Below are 14,645 nucleotides of genomic sequence, written 5' to 3'. Positions count from 1 at the left end.
GGCTACTTTTGTGCCAGATCAACAGAGTTGGGGTAGTTGTCACAGAGATTGAATGTGCACAAAGCCTAAAACATTGACAATATGGCCCTTTACTGAAAAAGCTTGCTGACCTCTGGTCTAGATCAGTAGTTCTTAACTACAGGTGAACATAAGGATCACATTGGAGAGTTTTAAAAAATCCCTAATGCCTGATTCCTTCCAGTGCTTCTGATTTAGTTGGTGAAGGATCAATCTGGCATCCACATTTTTAAACAGTGCTTTAGATGAGTTAGATCTGCAGGCTCGACTGAGGATACTGGTTTGTTTGTTTATTTATTTATTTATTTTTAAAGATTTTATTTATTTATTCACTAAAGACACACACACACACACACACACACACACACAGAGGCAGAGGGAGAAGCAGGCTTCATGCAGGAAGCCTGATGTGGGACTTTAGGGTCACGCCCTGGGCCAAAGGCAGACGCTCAACCGCTGAGCCACTCAGGCGTCCCAAGAATACTGGTTTAAATGGAAAATTTGAAAAAAAAAAAAATAAATGGAAAATTTGAGTTTCCCCACCACATTTTCTTAGGTGGAAGTTTTAATGTGGACTGTATTTTCACAGCACTGCTCTGATTGTTAGTGCTTGTTTTTTTCCCTCTTTACTTTCTTTTCTTTTTTTTTTTTAATTTTATTTATTTAAGAGAGAGAGAGAGAGATAGAGAATGAGAGGGGACGGGGCAGAGGGAGAGGGAGAAGCAGATTCCCTACTGAGAAGAGACCCTTACATGGGACTTGATCCTAGGACTCTGTGATCATGACCCGAGCTGAAGGGAGATGCTTAACTGACTAAACCACCCAGGCACCATGGGTTTTTTCCTTTATGAACATTTCTGGGTTAGGATGTTATAATCTTTGAAGAGGGGCAGTCTCTTCACCTGTTGAGATGGAGAAATACATGCCAAATGAAGCTTTCCAAGACATTGGCTGTGAGCATGAAGAAGATGCCTGGAGCACAGCTGCACATCCACAAATAAGAAGACTGGAAATATGATGAAAGGTCATTTAATTAATCAGCATTTTAGCAGGTGAACAGTTTCTGGTGGGAAGTGAAGAATGTCCAGAGATTTGTAATCCTGAGTTTCTAAAACTAATCTAGAAGACAGGTAGGCTTTTGGGCACTAAATTAGCCATAGTTCTGATGCAGTAAAGACAGAAGATGTGCTGTTATTTGATATTTTGTCTCCTGTCGAGCAGGGAAGGTGGTTCAGCTAGGTTTGCTGCAGATTCTATCCCAGACTTTCTGGGTAACACTGGCAGTTTTCTGGCAGAGAAACATGACATTCTAGGAGTATTCTGGAGAACTCCATGGTAGAATGGCGGTTTAAGAAATGGATCAAAGCAAGCTCAGAGGCTAACAGGTCTTGCACTCCACATTGATATAAAACCCATATAACTTTGAGATTAATCTCCTTTTAGCTGCCTGCTCTCCTTGACACCATCTGGAAAAAGCAGGTTCCCCCAAATTAACCTGAGTTAGAGATGACAGCTTTACCCAGCAGGGCTCATTAAATCAGAGGAAAAAAAATATATTTGTGAGTAATCCATACTTGTGAAACTGCAATAATTTTCTAAATTTAGTAGATGATGGCAGTTGCATTGAAATATGTGAGAATTTTTTTGACTTGCCTAAGATGTCCTGGAGTTTTAGTGCTTTTCTTCTACACAGTTCAGTTCCAGCTTCTTTTTGAGAATCTATTTTGTCAGTTTTTGATCTAGATTATGATTCTCGTCAAGGCTTACGAAAGACATTTTTGGTTTAAAAATATTCTTTCTGTTACATTTTTGGGCTTAAGAGTTTGAATGAGCACACTTTTTCTCCTAGATTCTAGGATGTACCATTTATGTTTAATTAGTGTACGTTAATAATGTCATGATTAGTTTTATGCTGGTGCATCTACTCCTCTGGACTAGCTTATTTAAACAGTTAAGCCTGCTAGACTCCTGATTGTATTGGAGGTCTCTAGTTTCAGTGCATGTTATTCCACCTTGCCCAGGAATGTAAGCACACCTTGAGAGCGTTTGGGTGAAGGATTTAAATTCTATCCTAGGATTATACCCAAAGGAAGATAGTTTATTCTTACCCAGAACAATGGCTTGTGCTATGTCAGGTTACCGGCCTTTCAAGTTTGAATCTCTATGACGAGTTAACAGATGACACCCAGTTCTCCAGTTAAAGATGTGTGTTTATTTAATTATCTTATGAAACTCCTATGTTATTTTGGTATCTTCTTTCCCACTAGGGGACAGAAGCACTTCTCCAGAGAATGAAATAGTTTTCTCAATGGGATATGGGCACGACTTGCATTTATTAGATAGCAGACAACCAAGAAGTAAGAACCTTTGTGGAAATTTCTGAATATTTATCCTTTCAGGGATAATTAATGGCTCAAATGAACCTCAATTTGTATCTACTTGGCACCCTGTTGTCTTTGTCTCCTTTTTAACGTTTCTACAACGTAATCACTGTCTAGTGTTTTCTAGGGCTGCAGTAGTGAAATACTGCAAACTGGATGGCGTAAAACAACAGAAATTTTTTCTGTAGTTTTGGAGGCTGGAAGTCTGAAATCAAGGTGTAGGCAGGGCCATGCTCCTTCCAGTGCCTCTAGAGGGGGATCATCCCTTGCTTCTTCCAGCTTCTGGTGGCTTCTTGAGTTTCTTTGCTTGTGATAGCATAATTGCAATGCGTGGCGCCATGCTCACCTGGCTCTTATCCCTGAGTGTTCTCTCTGCCCAAATTTCCCTGCTCTTACAAGAACACCATCCACTGTATTAGGACTCATCCCAATCACCTCATCTTAACTAGATTATATCTGCCAATATCCTGTTTTCGAGTCAGGTCATATTCACAAGTGTGGCAGGATATATTTAAATATATATATATATATATATATATATATATATATATATTTTTTTTTTTTTGTGGGGATGCAACTCAGTACATAACTGGGGTCTGCTTATGAGAAGTTTGCCAGTGGGCTCTGAAGGTGGACGTGCTCTGGCTCTGCAACACCCACTTGAGAGATGTGCATTGGTAGAGCAGGAGAAGTTTCGGTGTGTTTTACATTTCTGTTTCTGCCTCTATAAGTGCATACTGCCTTGTGCCTATTTCGGTAGGTGTTTTACCTTGTCAGCAAAAATGTGGTGTGATTTTTGAAGGGATAATGGTTTATCTGTCACTTTGCCTGATACACTACTTCTCTGTACCTTTTTTTTTTTTTTTTTTTTTTTTAGGGAATACAGGTTTTCAGGGTGATAAAAAATGCATTATATTTATTTCAGGCATAACTCTACTTGGGCTGCATTTATCATATTTGAAATATAAAAATGACAAAAGTCTTCTAATTTTTTATTCAAAATAGGATATGGCAAGTTAGTTGCATATGTATAACCACATAAATGAGTATTTGGACATGATCTCTGTGTAGATTGATATCCTTTTTTGGTGAATATTAATGTATTTCTCTGCTCCAAAATGAGAACTTAACAATATCTGATTACTTATGAAAATTTGCTTGGAATTTTTTTATCTGGGTTAACTGTCTTTAGAATATTTTAACCCTAATAACAATTGGACTAGGTCTTTCAATATTTCTTGAAGAACTTAAAGAAGTTCTGCTTGCTTTTTTTTCTTAAAGATCTATTTATTTTAGAGACAGAGTGAGAGTGCACGAGTACATGTGTATGCAGAAGTCAGGGGAGGAGCAAGGGAGAGAATCTTCAAGCAGATTCCCCTTGGAGCTTGGAGCTCCTGGTAGGTTCTATCCCATGGCACGTGAGACCATGGTCTGAGCTGAAACCAAGAGTTGGTTATTCATCCGACTGAGCCATCTCTGCTTTCTGTATTTTAGAAATCCAATTGAGGATATCTATTTACTCTAAATAAATCAAACTTATTTTAGGCTCTCTTGTACTCCCACAGAAGATAGAAATTTATCTGTGCTGCAAAATTGTAACAATAATTCTGTAGGGTGGCAGGTTATTGCTTTAATAATTCAATATTCAGAAAAAAAATCAATTGTGGGTTTATTGTACCAAGTACTAGGATCTAAGTACATGCGAGAGGTAAGAGTTCAAAAACAAAGATTTCTTGAGATTAGGATTTGGTAATCCTTACTCACACCCCTAGACTTCCTCCCTTAATGGTTGAAATTCAGTATCTGAGCCTTCCTGCTAATGGGAAATGGGAGACTGCTTGGTACTCGTCATGATGCTGACCAGACAGACTTGGGAACATCATGAATTTGCTTGGATTCTCTCAAGATTGCTCTGGGTTAACTTATTGCTCTTCTGTAAGAGAAGAAGAAATACCAGGATCCCTGGGCTGGAGAAGGTGAATTCTTGATGTGACTGATCCTACTTCATGTCTTTCTGTAAATAGGCTGAGTGTTGGGGCTGTATAATCTAGTGCCAGTATCCCAGACAGTTCCCATTTCCTCATGTTTCCAAAGGCCCATTCATCATGGGGTTTATCAAACAAACTCACAGTAATTGACTTGCTGGAGAATTACCATGTTTTTTGTTTTTTTTTTTTAACTTACAATGTATGATATAGGTAAGCATGTAATATTACCTTTTTAAACAGATTTTTAATTCTTAGTGTCCAACAGGGAAGTCATGTTTAACCTTTCTTTAGCATCTTGATTTTTTAAAAATAAGACCAAATAGATCATTTAACTTTAATTTTTTTCTTTCCTGACGAGTTTTTTTTCCTTGTTTTTTTGAAGATCATTTTAGTTGTCCTTATATTTAGGTTTCAAAATTGCATTTTTGACATCTTTTTCCAGCCAGGCAGCACACATAGGGCAGAAAGCCGTCATTGTCGTGTTGTTTGTTGTTTAATCTATTTTGGTGACATCCATTTTCCTGCCTTGGTGATTGTGTGTGTGTGTGTGTGTGTGTGTGTGTGTGTGTGTATGTGTATTTAATTTCATGGATGTTTTCTACAGTCCTCTGAGAGCATTTCCATTATATATTTGTAACTCTTTTTAATTTCTTCTGCTGCAGAAATAGTGGAATAGTGGTGTTCTCTCTCCTTTCTTATTTGGAATTCTTAGTTCTCTTTGTCCTAGGATTCTCTCTGCTGATAATGTAGGAATTTCAGAAGAGAGTCATGTTGGAAAAGCATATCTTTATTCAGATGACTGAATGATTCTTCTTTCAGTCTGGCGGCCTCATAGTTGCTACTGAAGTCAAGATGCTTTATTTTTTTATTGGTCAATCAGAAATGAATTGGGATGTGCATTCTTTAAGTGGCATTGTGGAAAAATGTCAGAGATGTTTTTCTTTAATAGCTCCATTGAGGGTACTTAAGAACTTGTATAGAGTTTATGAGAGAAGTGTTTGCTTTTTACTTGCATTTTATTCACAAAATCAATGTTTTTGGTCTTCCTGGTATGCACTCCTTTCCTGGTATGCACTCCTGTTATTTTCTCAATTCTCATGTAACTTTTCCACTCAGGAGGCAGCTAGAATGGATAAATGAGACAGAATATTCAAAATGTCATCTTGACACCATATTTATGAACCTCAGTTTATATGATTTACGTTTGGGTGCTGCTCAGTGAAATATAATAAGAAAGATCAAGTAAGGAGTGAATTTGAACTGTTGTCCACCATTACTTGTGATATTACAGTAAGAGGTTAGGGATGTTTGCTCTAATTGTGTTAAGGATGGGGGATGGGTACAAGTTTTGGCCTTTGTTCTTGGAAATGAGTTGGATTTCATGATATACAAATGGGGAGGATGAGGAGAAGAGTATTTGATGGAATATGCCCTTGGTTTGATTATTAGTGATGACCTGATTTGGCAGATTAAATGCTGAATTCTCCCCTCCATGCTTGTTCTGGCAAAAGCAATGGAAATTTAATAAAAATTAATAATTTTATGACCATTAACAAGAACACAGGAAAACATCTCACATGATTGCCAAGGCAAGGATGAGCCATTTTTTTAACTTGTTTTTATCTTTGCATCATTTTCATATATATTACATGACAGATTACAAAACACAGACTTGCTGGTGATTTCAGTAATTGATTACCTCTTATAGTAAGTCATTTTGTTGTTTTGTCCTGAAGTCATCATCCTTTTTCTGGTATTTATGATAGATCTCTGTTCTTAAGTACCGTATGTTAGTACAGTCAATTACTTAGCAAGAGAATGGTTATCCCAGGTTTGGTACTAATGCTCACATAGCCAGTGGTATTTCAGAAATATTTAAAATCATTCTTATGATGTATTACCCTATAGCTTTGCTTACAAATTCTGCTGTTGAAGAAAGATAACTGATACTCACTCTAAGTTTTCTAGTATGCTATCTTATCATAAGGAATTCATTTATCAGTATAATCACAATTAAGCAAAAATTATTCTAGAGCTGATGTTTTCCTTTTTTTGGAACCTTTGTTGCTCAGCACTAGAAAGTAGAAAGTTAGTACTGCTTAGTAAAGTTCACCCTTAGACACACATGAAATTTTACATCATAGCTCAGGATGAGGAAAGGATTTAGCCTTATGTATATTAAGAGTTTCTGTTCATTCATTTATGTGCACATTTAGCAAGTATTTGGTGATTCAGATAGTAAAAAAGAAGAAATGGGAGTGGATCTTGCATAAAAGTTAGTAGAAGAGTTAAGACATATATAAATAACAGAAATACAATGTAGAAAGTGGGAAAGTATCACACAACAAATTACAGAAAAAAAAAAGAACTCTGAGAATTAGGAATGAGAGCTTTGCCTCAGTTTAGAGAAATAAGGAATTGATATGTTTGTGAGTCGTGTGTGTGTGTGTGTCTGTGTGTAGGTGTATATATTTGTATACATATACACTCATTGTTCTATTAATATTTATAAAAAAATAATTGATGACAAACCCAAAAATGTAGAAAACATTGTAAAGGATGTTGAATAGATACCATGTATACCACACTAGCAATCAGTTTAAAGACATGTAATCAAGCATAATTTGCTAATTTAGCTTTTTAGTTAGATAAACTATTTCTTAAGAATAGATTCTTTCATAGCTTTTTTTTTTTTTAATTAATTTTTATTGGTGTTCAATTTACCAACATACAGAAAAACACCCAGTGCTCATCCCGTCAAGTGTCCACCTCAGTGCCCGTCACCCATTCCCCTCCAACACCCGCCCTCCTCCCCCCTTCCACCACCCCTAGTTCGTTTCCCCGAGTTAGGAGTCTTTATGTTCTGTCTCCCTTCCTGATATTTCCCAACTTTTTAAAAAGATTTTATTTGGCGGGCGTCCCCGGTGTCACTGTCATGGCGGCGTCACTTCTGCTGCGGGAAGGACGGTCCGCGGCGCTGAAGATTATGCTCCTCGAAGCAGGAGTATTTCGAGGACTTGCTTCCACGGTTTCTCTCTGTGCAGAATCAGGGAAGAGCGAAAAGGGACTGCCACCAAATCCCAAGAAGCAAAGTCCACCAAAAAAAGTAGTGGAACGAAAGGAGAGGGGCAGGCCACTGGCCACCCCAACAGCAGCCGAATTGTCTAAAAACTTGCCTTCACCCAGTTGTTACCCGTCAATTGTGAATTGAGGCAGGGTGGTAGCTAGCCCTAGCACCAGTCCCGATGATAGCATGCCATTCACAGATGAAGGGCTTCCAGAGTTTTTATCAAGAAAGACTTTGGTAGAGTTTCCTCAAAAAGTTCTGCCTCCATTCAGAAAACAGGGTTCGGATTCAAAAGTTCCTCAGGGGAGCAAGGGAAGGACAAATGATTCATCATCATCTTCGTCATCTTCAACATCTTCGTCCAGCTCCTCCAGTTCAGACTCCTCCTCGGATTCAGAGTCTGACGAAGAGGGTGATGCCTCCAAGGTTGATCCTCAGATGATGAGCAGGGGCAAAGAAGGGCTTCCAACACCACAGGCCCCCCGTTCCCCTGAAAGTAGAGCCTCCAAAATTGCAACAGCAGCAAGAGAGAAGATCCGGTCACAGCAAGTGCAGCCAGATCTCAGCCCTTCGGAGAGACCCTGTCAGGGAAAGAAGAAAGGGCCCACTGTGAAGCCATCAGAGGACAGAAAAGATGCTAAACCAAAAGCTACAACCCCCAAGTTACAAGCATATAAAGAGATTGTGAAGCAAAATATAAAGGAAAACAAATGGAGAAAATATTTAGATCCAGTGAAGAAGATCAAGAAAGCCAAAAGCCACTTGAAGTTAAAAAAACCTTCCCTGACCCCACAAAGTCAGGATTGTCTACACAGCCAGATGTCAGCCCAGCACCTGTGCAATTGACAGAAAGAACCAGAGCGGCAGGACAGCTGCAGGCATCTCTGGATTCCAGAGAAAGACATTTTGAAAAGCAAGTACTGGAAGGTGACGGGGAGGTGGCATTTCCCCTACCCGACAAGGAAAATGCGGGGAAGCAGGTAACGGGAGGAGTCTTGGAGGCTAAACAGGAGGTTTTGGAAGATCAGATGCCACTGCAACATCCAAAGCCAGTTCCTGCCCCTGATGCAGGTGTGTTCAAGCAGAAGACCACAGGTCTGGAGCCTGAGGGGAAGGACGGGACGGCTGAAGACGCGGCGCCAGGCCTGCAAGAGCAGGACAACACACCGGAGCCTGCTCAAGCCGAGCCATTCGACAACATCACGTACAGGAACCTCCAGCACCACGACTACACCCCGTACACCTTCTTAGACCTCAACCTGGACCTGTCCAAGTACCGGATGCCTCAGCCCTCTTCGGGTCGGGAGTCGCCTCGCCACTGAGCGCTCCCCTTGAGAGAGTAAACCTATCGGTGTCTGGGCTACAGAAATAAAATCCTCTCCAGCCATGAGGCCTGACATGTATAATCAGTGTCCCTTTTATGGGAAACGGTGAATTAGTTTATTTAACACCCATTTAGAAACATCTGTGCACAAGGGATTTTTCTCCCGTGATCCAGAACCTCAGAAAATTCTAGGCACTTTCCATCACTGTGATCCCACTATGTCGAGTCCCTGGTCAGTTTAATGTTAGTCTCCCTTACCAGCTAAGTGTTAATAAATGTAATGATAACTTCTAAAAAAAAAGATTTTATTTATTTATTCATGAGAGACACAGAAAGAGAGAGAGAGAGGCAGAGACATAGGCAGAGGAAGAAGCAGGCTCCACTCAGGGAGTCCGATGTGGGACTCGATCCCGAAACTCTAGGATCATGCCGTGAGCTGAAGGCAGACACTCAACCACTGAGCCACCCACGCGTCCCTCTTTCATAATTTTTAAGAAAGATTATTTATTTTAGAGAGAGAGCGAGAGAGAGCAGGAGAGAGAGCAGGAGAGAGGAGAGAGAGGTAAAGAGAGAGAAGCACACTCCCCACTGAGCCTGATGATCTCACAACCCTCAGATCGTGACCCGAGATGAATGAAGTCATGAGTCTGACGCACTTAACCAACTAAGCCACTCAGGTGCCCCAAGAATAGTTTTTAATAACAGAAGCAACTGCTTTTCAATGTAGAAGAGGCAACCACATGCTCAGTCTCAGGCTAACAAATACTTGATTTATAGGAAACTGCACCATGTCTCTCTTGAGGAGAATGTTCAGAACCCAGGCAAAAGGATTGGTTTTGAGTAATTCATCTGGGCTCGTACTCCAAGGTTGAGAATCCTTGTGAGGACTGGTCCAAATGGGGCTTTCTATGTTTGGTGATTTTGTGTAGTTGTTGAAGCAAATGTGGCTTATAACCACATGATAGGCTGTGGTTTGAAACCTCAAAGGCATTTTAGATGTTTGCAGAAAATTAAGGCATTTTTAACAGGCATGCTTTCTCGAGGCTAGGCATAACTGTTCTTTTACTAGTGTGAACATGATAATTTATTGCTTTGGAATACAAACAATCACAAACCTTAACAGTGTATAAAATAACATAAGGATATTATCAACTGAACATTATCAGGCTGATTTCATAATCATGAAGTTGTTTTGACATCAGACTCCCTCTTATCACTTAAATGTATACATAACCCCAAAGGAAAAGATTAGGATAAAAATATAATGCATCAATTTGAATGGCCTTACAAGATTTTAAGAATGTTCACACTTGGAAACATTGCAAACGTCTTGAAAGAGTTACATTGATTTGGCTTAAATTTACCAGTGCCTTTTCTTCTTCAGCCATATTACCTCCTTTTACATTGTTTGATATCTCCAAACAAAATACTTTATGGAAATTTTTTTCTATAAAAAATGTGTAAAGAATTTCCAATGCTTTATTATGAGAAGGAGGTGGGCAAAAGGCCTGACATTGATCCCTCAGTTTTCTCAGGGTATTTGCTTCACGTGTTCCCTGAGGGGTCCTATATCCTATTAAAACTCCAGCTCGAACATAAGTGAAAACCCTGTCACTTATTTCAATTGAAATTAGTAGAAATTAAAAAAAAAATACTTGGCTCAAACCTGAGGGAACACAAAGCAAATAAACCAAGAAAATAATAGAAACACAAAGTGAATTAGACTCACAACATACAAATTTCTCTTATCTTATCTTAGCTAAAAAGTTCTCAGGGCTCCCAGGTCCTGACCCATTCCACACTCTGAGAAGTTTTTTTTATATTCTATATCCAAAGTACTAGAACGGTTTTCAAGCACCTTGCTAGGCTTTCTGGCTTCTCAGCTTTGGCTTGTTTCCTATACAGAGGATAACTTCCTTTTGTCCTCCTCATCCCTACCCCAACATGGAAGAGCCAAGAGCAAGATGTAAATTTCCTCTAGGGACCACCACCAGGGAGGGAATCCCTATTCCCACATACATATTATCTGCCCTGCTTTGTAGGTTTAATCCCTAGGCAATTGACAGCCAGACAACTGTCATGATTGACACCACCCCACCCTCAAAGGAAAATCCCATGTTTGTTAAAAGCATGGCATGATTCGTGTCTAGGCAGTATAACACTGTTCTCACTCTACAAGAAATAAACCTGTATGAAAATAGGCATTATCGCATTTTGTAATAAATAATAGTTAGTGCTCTGTGCTCTATAACAGAAAGCTATGAAGTTAAAAGAGGATAGGAAGGAGAAATAGAAACAGTTCAGCTCAAACTCATCCTCCTTTATGAAGCCTCTCAGACCACCCAGTCCCCACTGAAGAGCAGTATAGACTAGTGGAAAATAGTTCTGCTGGACTTGCATGGACATGCGTGTATTTAAATCTTTGCTCTGTCATGAATATGCATTGTGATCTTGACCAAATTGTTTAATTTCCTTAGACTTCAGTTTTCCTATCTGTGTAAAGTAGGGCTATTTATATTCCTATCTCTTATTGTAAGAATAGAATGAGATTTTTGTGTAGTAAATGCTTGCATGACCTGGAGTAAATGCATAATAAATATGATTTTTAAGATCATTTATCAATTAAAACCATGTATCATTTATCATTTAATACTATGTATGAATAGTTGGAATGAAATATTCACATCTTCTCCATGCAACCTTGGGTGGCCAGGTAGACAATGTAAGTAAGCAAAGAGGAAGGTGCCGAAGACAGTAGGGATTGGTAAGTGTGGTACTACTGCACATACTCCCTCTGATCTGGACACATCTTGCTCATATTGTTGCCAGGAGGAGTATGTGAGCTCAGTGATGCCAGATCTTGGAAGTTTTTCAGGATAAGCTAAAAATGTTGATTTTTATGTGACATATTCTTATTTAAGTGTTGGCAGTCCACATGTTTACCTATCCCATTTCATTTTTAAAAATTTTTTTATTGAAGTTTGATTTGCCAACATATAACACCCAGTGCTCATCCCATCAAGTGCCCTCCTCAGTGCCCATCACCCAGTCACCCCATCCCCCCCTCACTTCCCCTTCCACTACCCTTTGTTCATTTCCCAGAGTTAGGAGCCTCTCATGTTTTGTCACAATATAAGAAATAGTGAAAGGGGGGATCCCTGGGTGGCTCAGCAGTTTGGCGCCTGCCTTTGGCCCAGGGCATGGTCCTGGAGTCCCAGGATCCGAGTCCTACATTGGGCTCCTTCATGGAACCTGCTTTTTCCTCTGCCTGTGTCTCCGCCTCTCTCTCTGTCTCTCTCTCTGAGTCTCTAATGAATAAATAAATAAAATCTTAAAAAAAAAAAGAAATAGTGAAAGGAATTATAAAGGAAAGGAGGAAAATGAGTGGGAAAAAATTAGAGAGGGTGCCATTTCATTTTTACTAGTATGGACACCCAAAAAGAGTCTATCTTCCCAGCAGCTGATCATCAGTTTGTGCTCTTAAATGAGTTTTCTTTCTTTCTTTTTTTTTTAAATTTTTATTTATTTATGATAGTCAGAGAGAGAGAGAGAGAGAGAGAGAGGCAGAGACACAGGCAGAGGGAGAAGCAGGCTCCATGCACCGGGAGCCCGACGTGGGATTTGATCCCGGGTCCCCAGGATCGCGCCCTGGGCCAAAGGCAAGCGCCAAACCGCTGCGCCACCCAGGGATCCCCTTAAATGAGTTTTCTAGACCTCCTTCAGGGCAGGTGGGCAGAGTCAGGTCTTTCTATCTTGTATCCGCATTGGCATGTGGGTTCCAGGCATTGGGTAAATGATGAATGATGGAGTGGATGGTTTTAGGACCATTATCTTGTTTAATTGATGTGCTTGCTACTTGACTTGTCCTGCTTGTTGTTGTTATCACCTTTTTTTTTTTAAAGATTTTATTTGTTTATTCATGAGAGACACAAAGAGTGAGTCAGAGACATAGGCAGAGGGAGAGTGAGGCAGGGCTCCCTCTGGGGAGCCTGATGCAGGATGCAGGACTCCATCCCAGGACCATGACCTGAGCCAAAGGCAGATGCTCAACCTCTGAGCCACCCAGGTACCCTGGAATATTCCAATTCTTAAATTCTCTGGGATTCAATTCATTATTAGGCTTAATAAAGTAAATATTGTATATATATTCTATTGTACATATCCAATGTTACATGAGAAAATGTGAAAGCACTGAATTGGCAGCAATACTTAAGATTTTAGAAATGTCATGTAATTCCATAAATTTTGAGTCAGCTCAATGTGAGCTGCTGAATTTGGTGGACATGAAGGACTTCAGATGCTTCTGGGGCTCCTCCATCCCTTATGATACCAGAGAGCCATCTGCTGGAGATTTGTTTCATATCCTCAAAACAAGTTTAATTTTTTCTTTCCTGGCTTTCCAGTTTTGTATCCATTTTGATGTCCAAGTTAAAAAAAAAAGGTCTGGAAAATAAAAGCAGTGCCATCCCCATTGTTTCACTTAGTGATAGTTAAGTGTGGAAACCATATTGTTATGATGGCTTTTGATTATATTTGTATAGAAATTGCCAGGAAAACACATGCCAACAAATATTTCTTCTTTTATTTTATTTATTTTTTGTCTTTTTATTTTTATTTTTTTCACTTGTTAGCATTTAATGAACCTCCCCCTATGTGGCTTCAAGCTACTAGAACGCAGGCGCCCCCAACACCCCTTATCTTCTCCTCAGCTTTTCTACTGAAGAATTTGGCATTCACCATGACAGGCTGTTTTGGAAGCTTTCCATTTCCCAAAACTTTGTAGTAGCCTGATCGCACCACATTGATAATAGGAACAGCTCCAGTCTTGTTTTCGGCAGCATTTACCTGTGTCTGCTCACTGACTAAGGTCCACACTTTATCAAGGTTGACAGTTGGGCAGAAGCTCTGGTTCCTCTTTAAGTGGTAATGTCTCATACCGACTTTTCCAAAGTAACCTGGGTGATATTTGTCGAAGTTGATCCTGTGATGATGCATGTCACCAGCATTCCCCTGGCCTCTTGGGTGTTTCCGGTGCTTGCCGATGCGGCCGTGGCCATGGCTCATGTGGCCCCAAAGTTTCCGGGTCTTCCTCTGTCTGGATGGCATGTTGGCAGCCCAAAGGAAAAAGCTATTTTTTGTCTTTTTGGAAGATTTTATTTATTTATTTATCTGGGAGTGAGCATGCAAGCAGGGTGGGGGTGGTGGGCAAGGGACAGAGGGAGAAGTTGAGAGAATCTAAAGCAGACTTCCCCTGAGCGTGCGGAACTCATCGTGGGGCTCCATGACCTGAGCTGAAACCAAGAGTTGGACATCTGATCGACTCAGCCACACAGGTGCCCCCAAATGTTTCTTCTTTTAGAAATATGCTACTGGGATGTGTCCAAGCGACTCCCTTTAAGGGGGAAGTGGGAGAAAGGCTAATATGTACTCAGCATCTGCCCTGTTTTTTCCATGATATTCTTTCTCTTCTTCATGTGCCCTAATTAACCTTAGATTTAATTTTAAACATTGTAAAGGAAAGAAAAGGGCCACTAAAAAGAAAAGTTTGACACTTAAAAGATGATGATTCAAATTGATGATTACTTTTCCAAAGAGACAGAGTGTATAGGTAAGATGCTCTTCTTCCTGTAAAACAGGGAGAGACAGGTTATGTTGAGTACAAGTATTACTTTTGAAATTCTTCCTGTCTCCATTATTGGGATCATGTATTCTCTCTCTCTTTTTTTTTAAAGACTTTATTTATTTATTCATGAGACACACACACACACACACACAGAGAGAGAGAGAGAGAGAGAGAGAGAGAGAGAAAGAGAGAGGCAGAGACACAGGCAGAGGGAGAAGCAGGCCCCATGCAGGGAGTCCGATAT

At 39.9% G+C, this 14,645-nt stretch overlaps 3 protein-coding genes across 5 annotated transcripts in view; 2 read left to right on the top strand and 1 right to left on the bottom strand.

Annotated features, from left to right (window-relative positions):
- Nucleotides 1-14,645, top strand: part of ARMH4 (armadillo like helical domain containing 4) — a 159,014-nt gene that overhangs the window by 54,968 nt on the left and 89,401 nt on the right. The window lies entirely within an intron of this gene.
- Nucleotides 8,070-9,073, top strand: LOC112921285 (uncharacterized). The gene has a single exon (XM_026000513.2). It carries the CDS (start codon nt 8,165-8,167, stop codon nt 8,774-8,776), a length of 612 nt encoding a protein of 203 aa, XP_025856298.2. The 5' UTR covers nt 8,070-8,164; the 3' UTR covers nt 8,777-9,073.
- On the bottom strand, nt 13,396-13,884 carry LOC112921389 (large ribosomal subunit protein uL15-like). Its single transcript, XM_072760449.1, has one exon. The coding sequence runs from the start codon at nt 13,882-13,884 to the stop codon at nt 13,438-13,440; it is 447 nt and encodes a 148-aa protein (XP_072616550.1). The 3' UTR covers nt 13,396-13,437.

This window comes from Vulpes vulpes, chromosome 6 (genome assembly GCF_048418805.1).
Source record: "Vulpes vulpes isolate BD-2025 chromosome 6, VulVul3, whole genome shotgun sequence".
Classification (NCBI taxonomy): domain Eukaryota; kingdom Metazoa; phylum Chordata; class Mammalia; order Carnivora; family Canidae; genus Vulpes; species Vulpes vulpes.
This window is presented reverse-complemented; position numbering and strand designations above follow the sequence as displayed.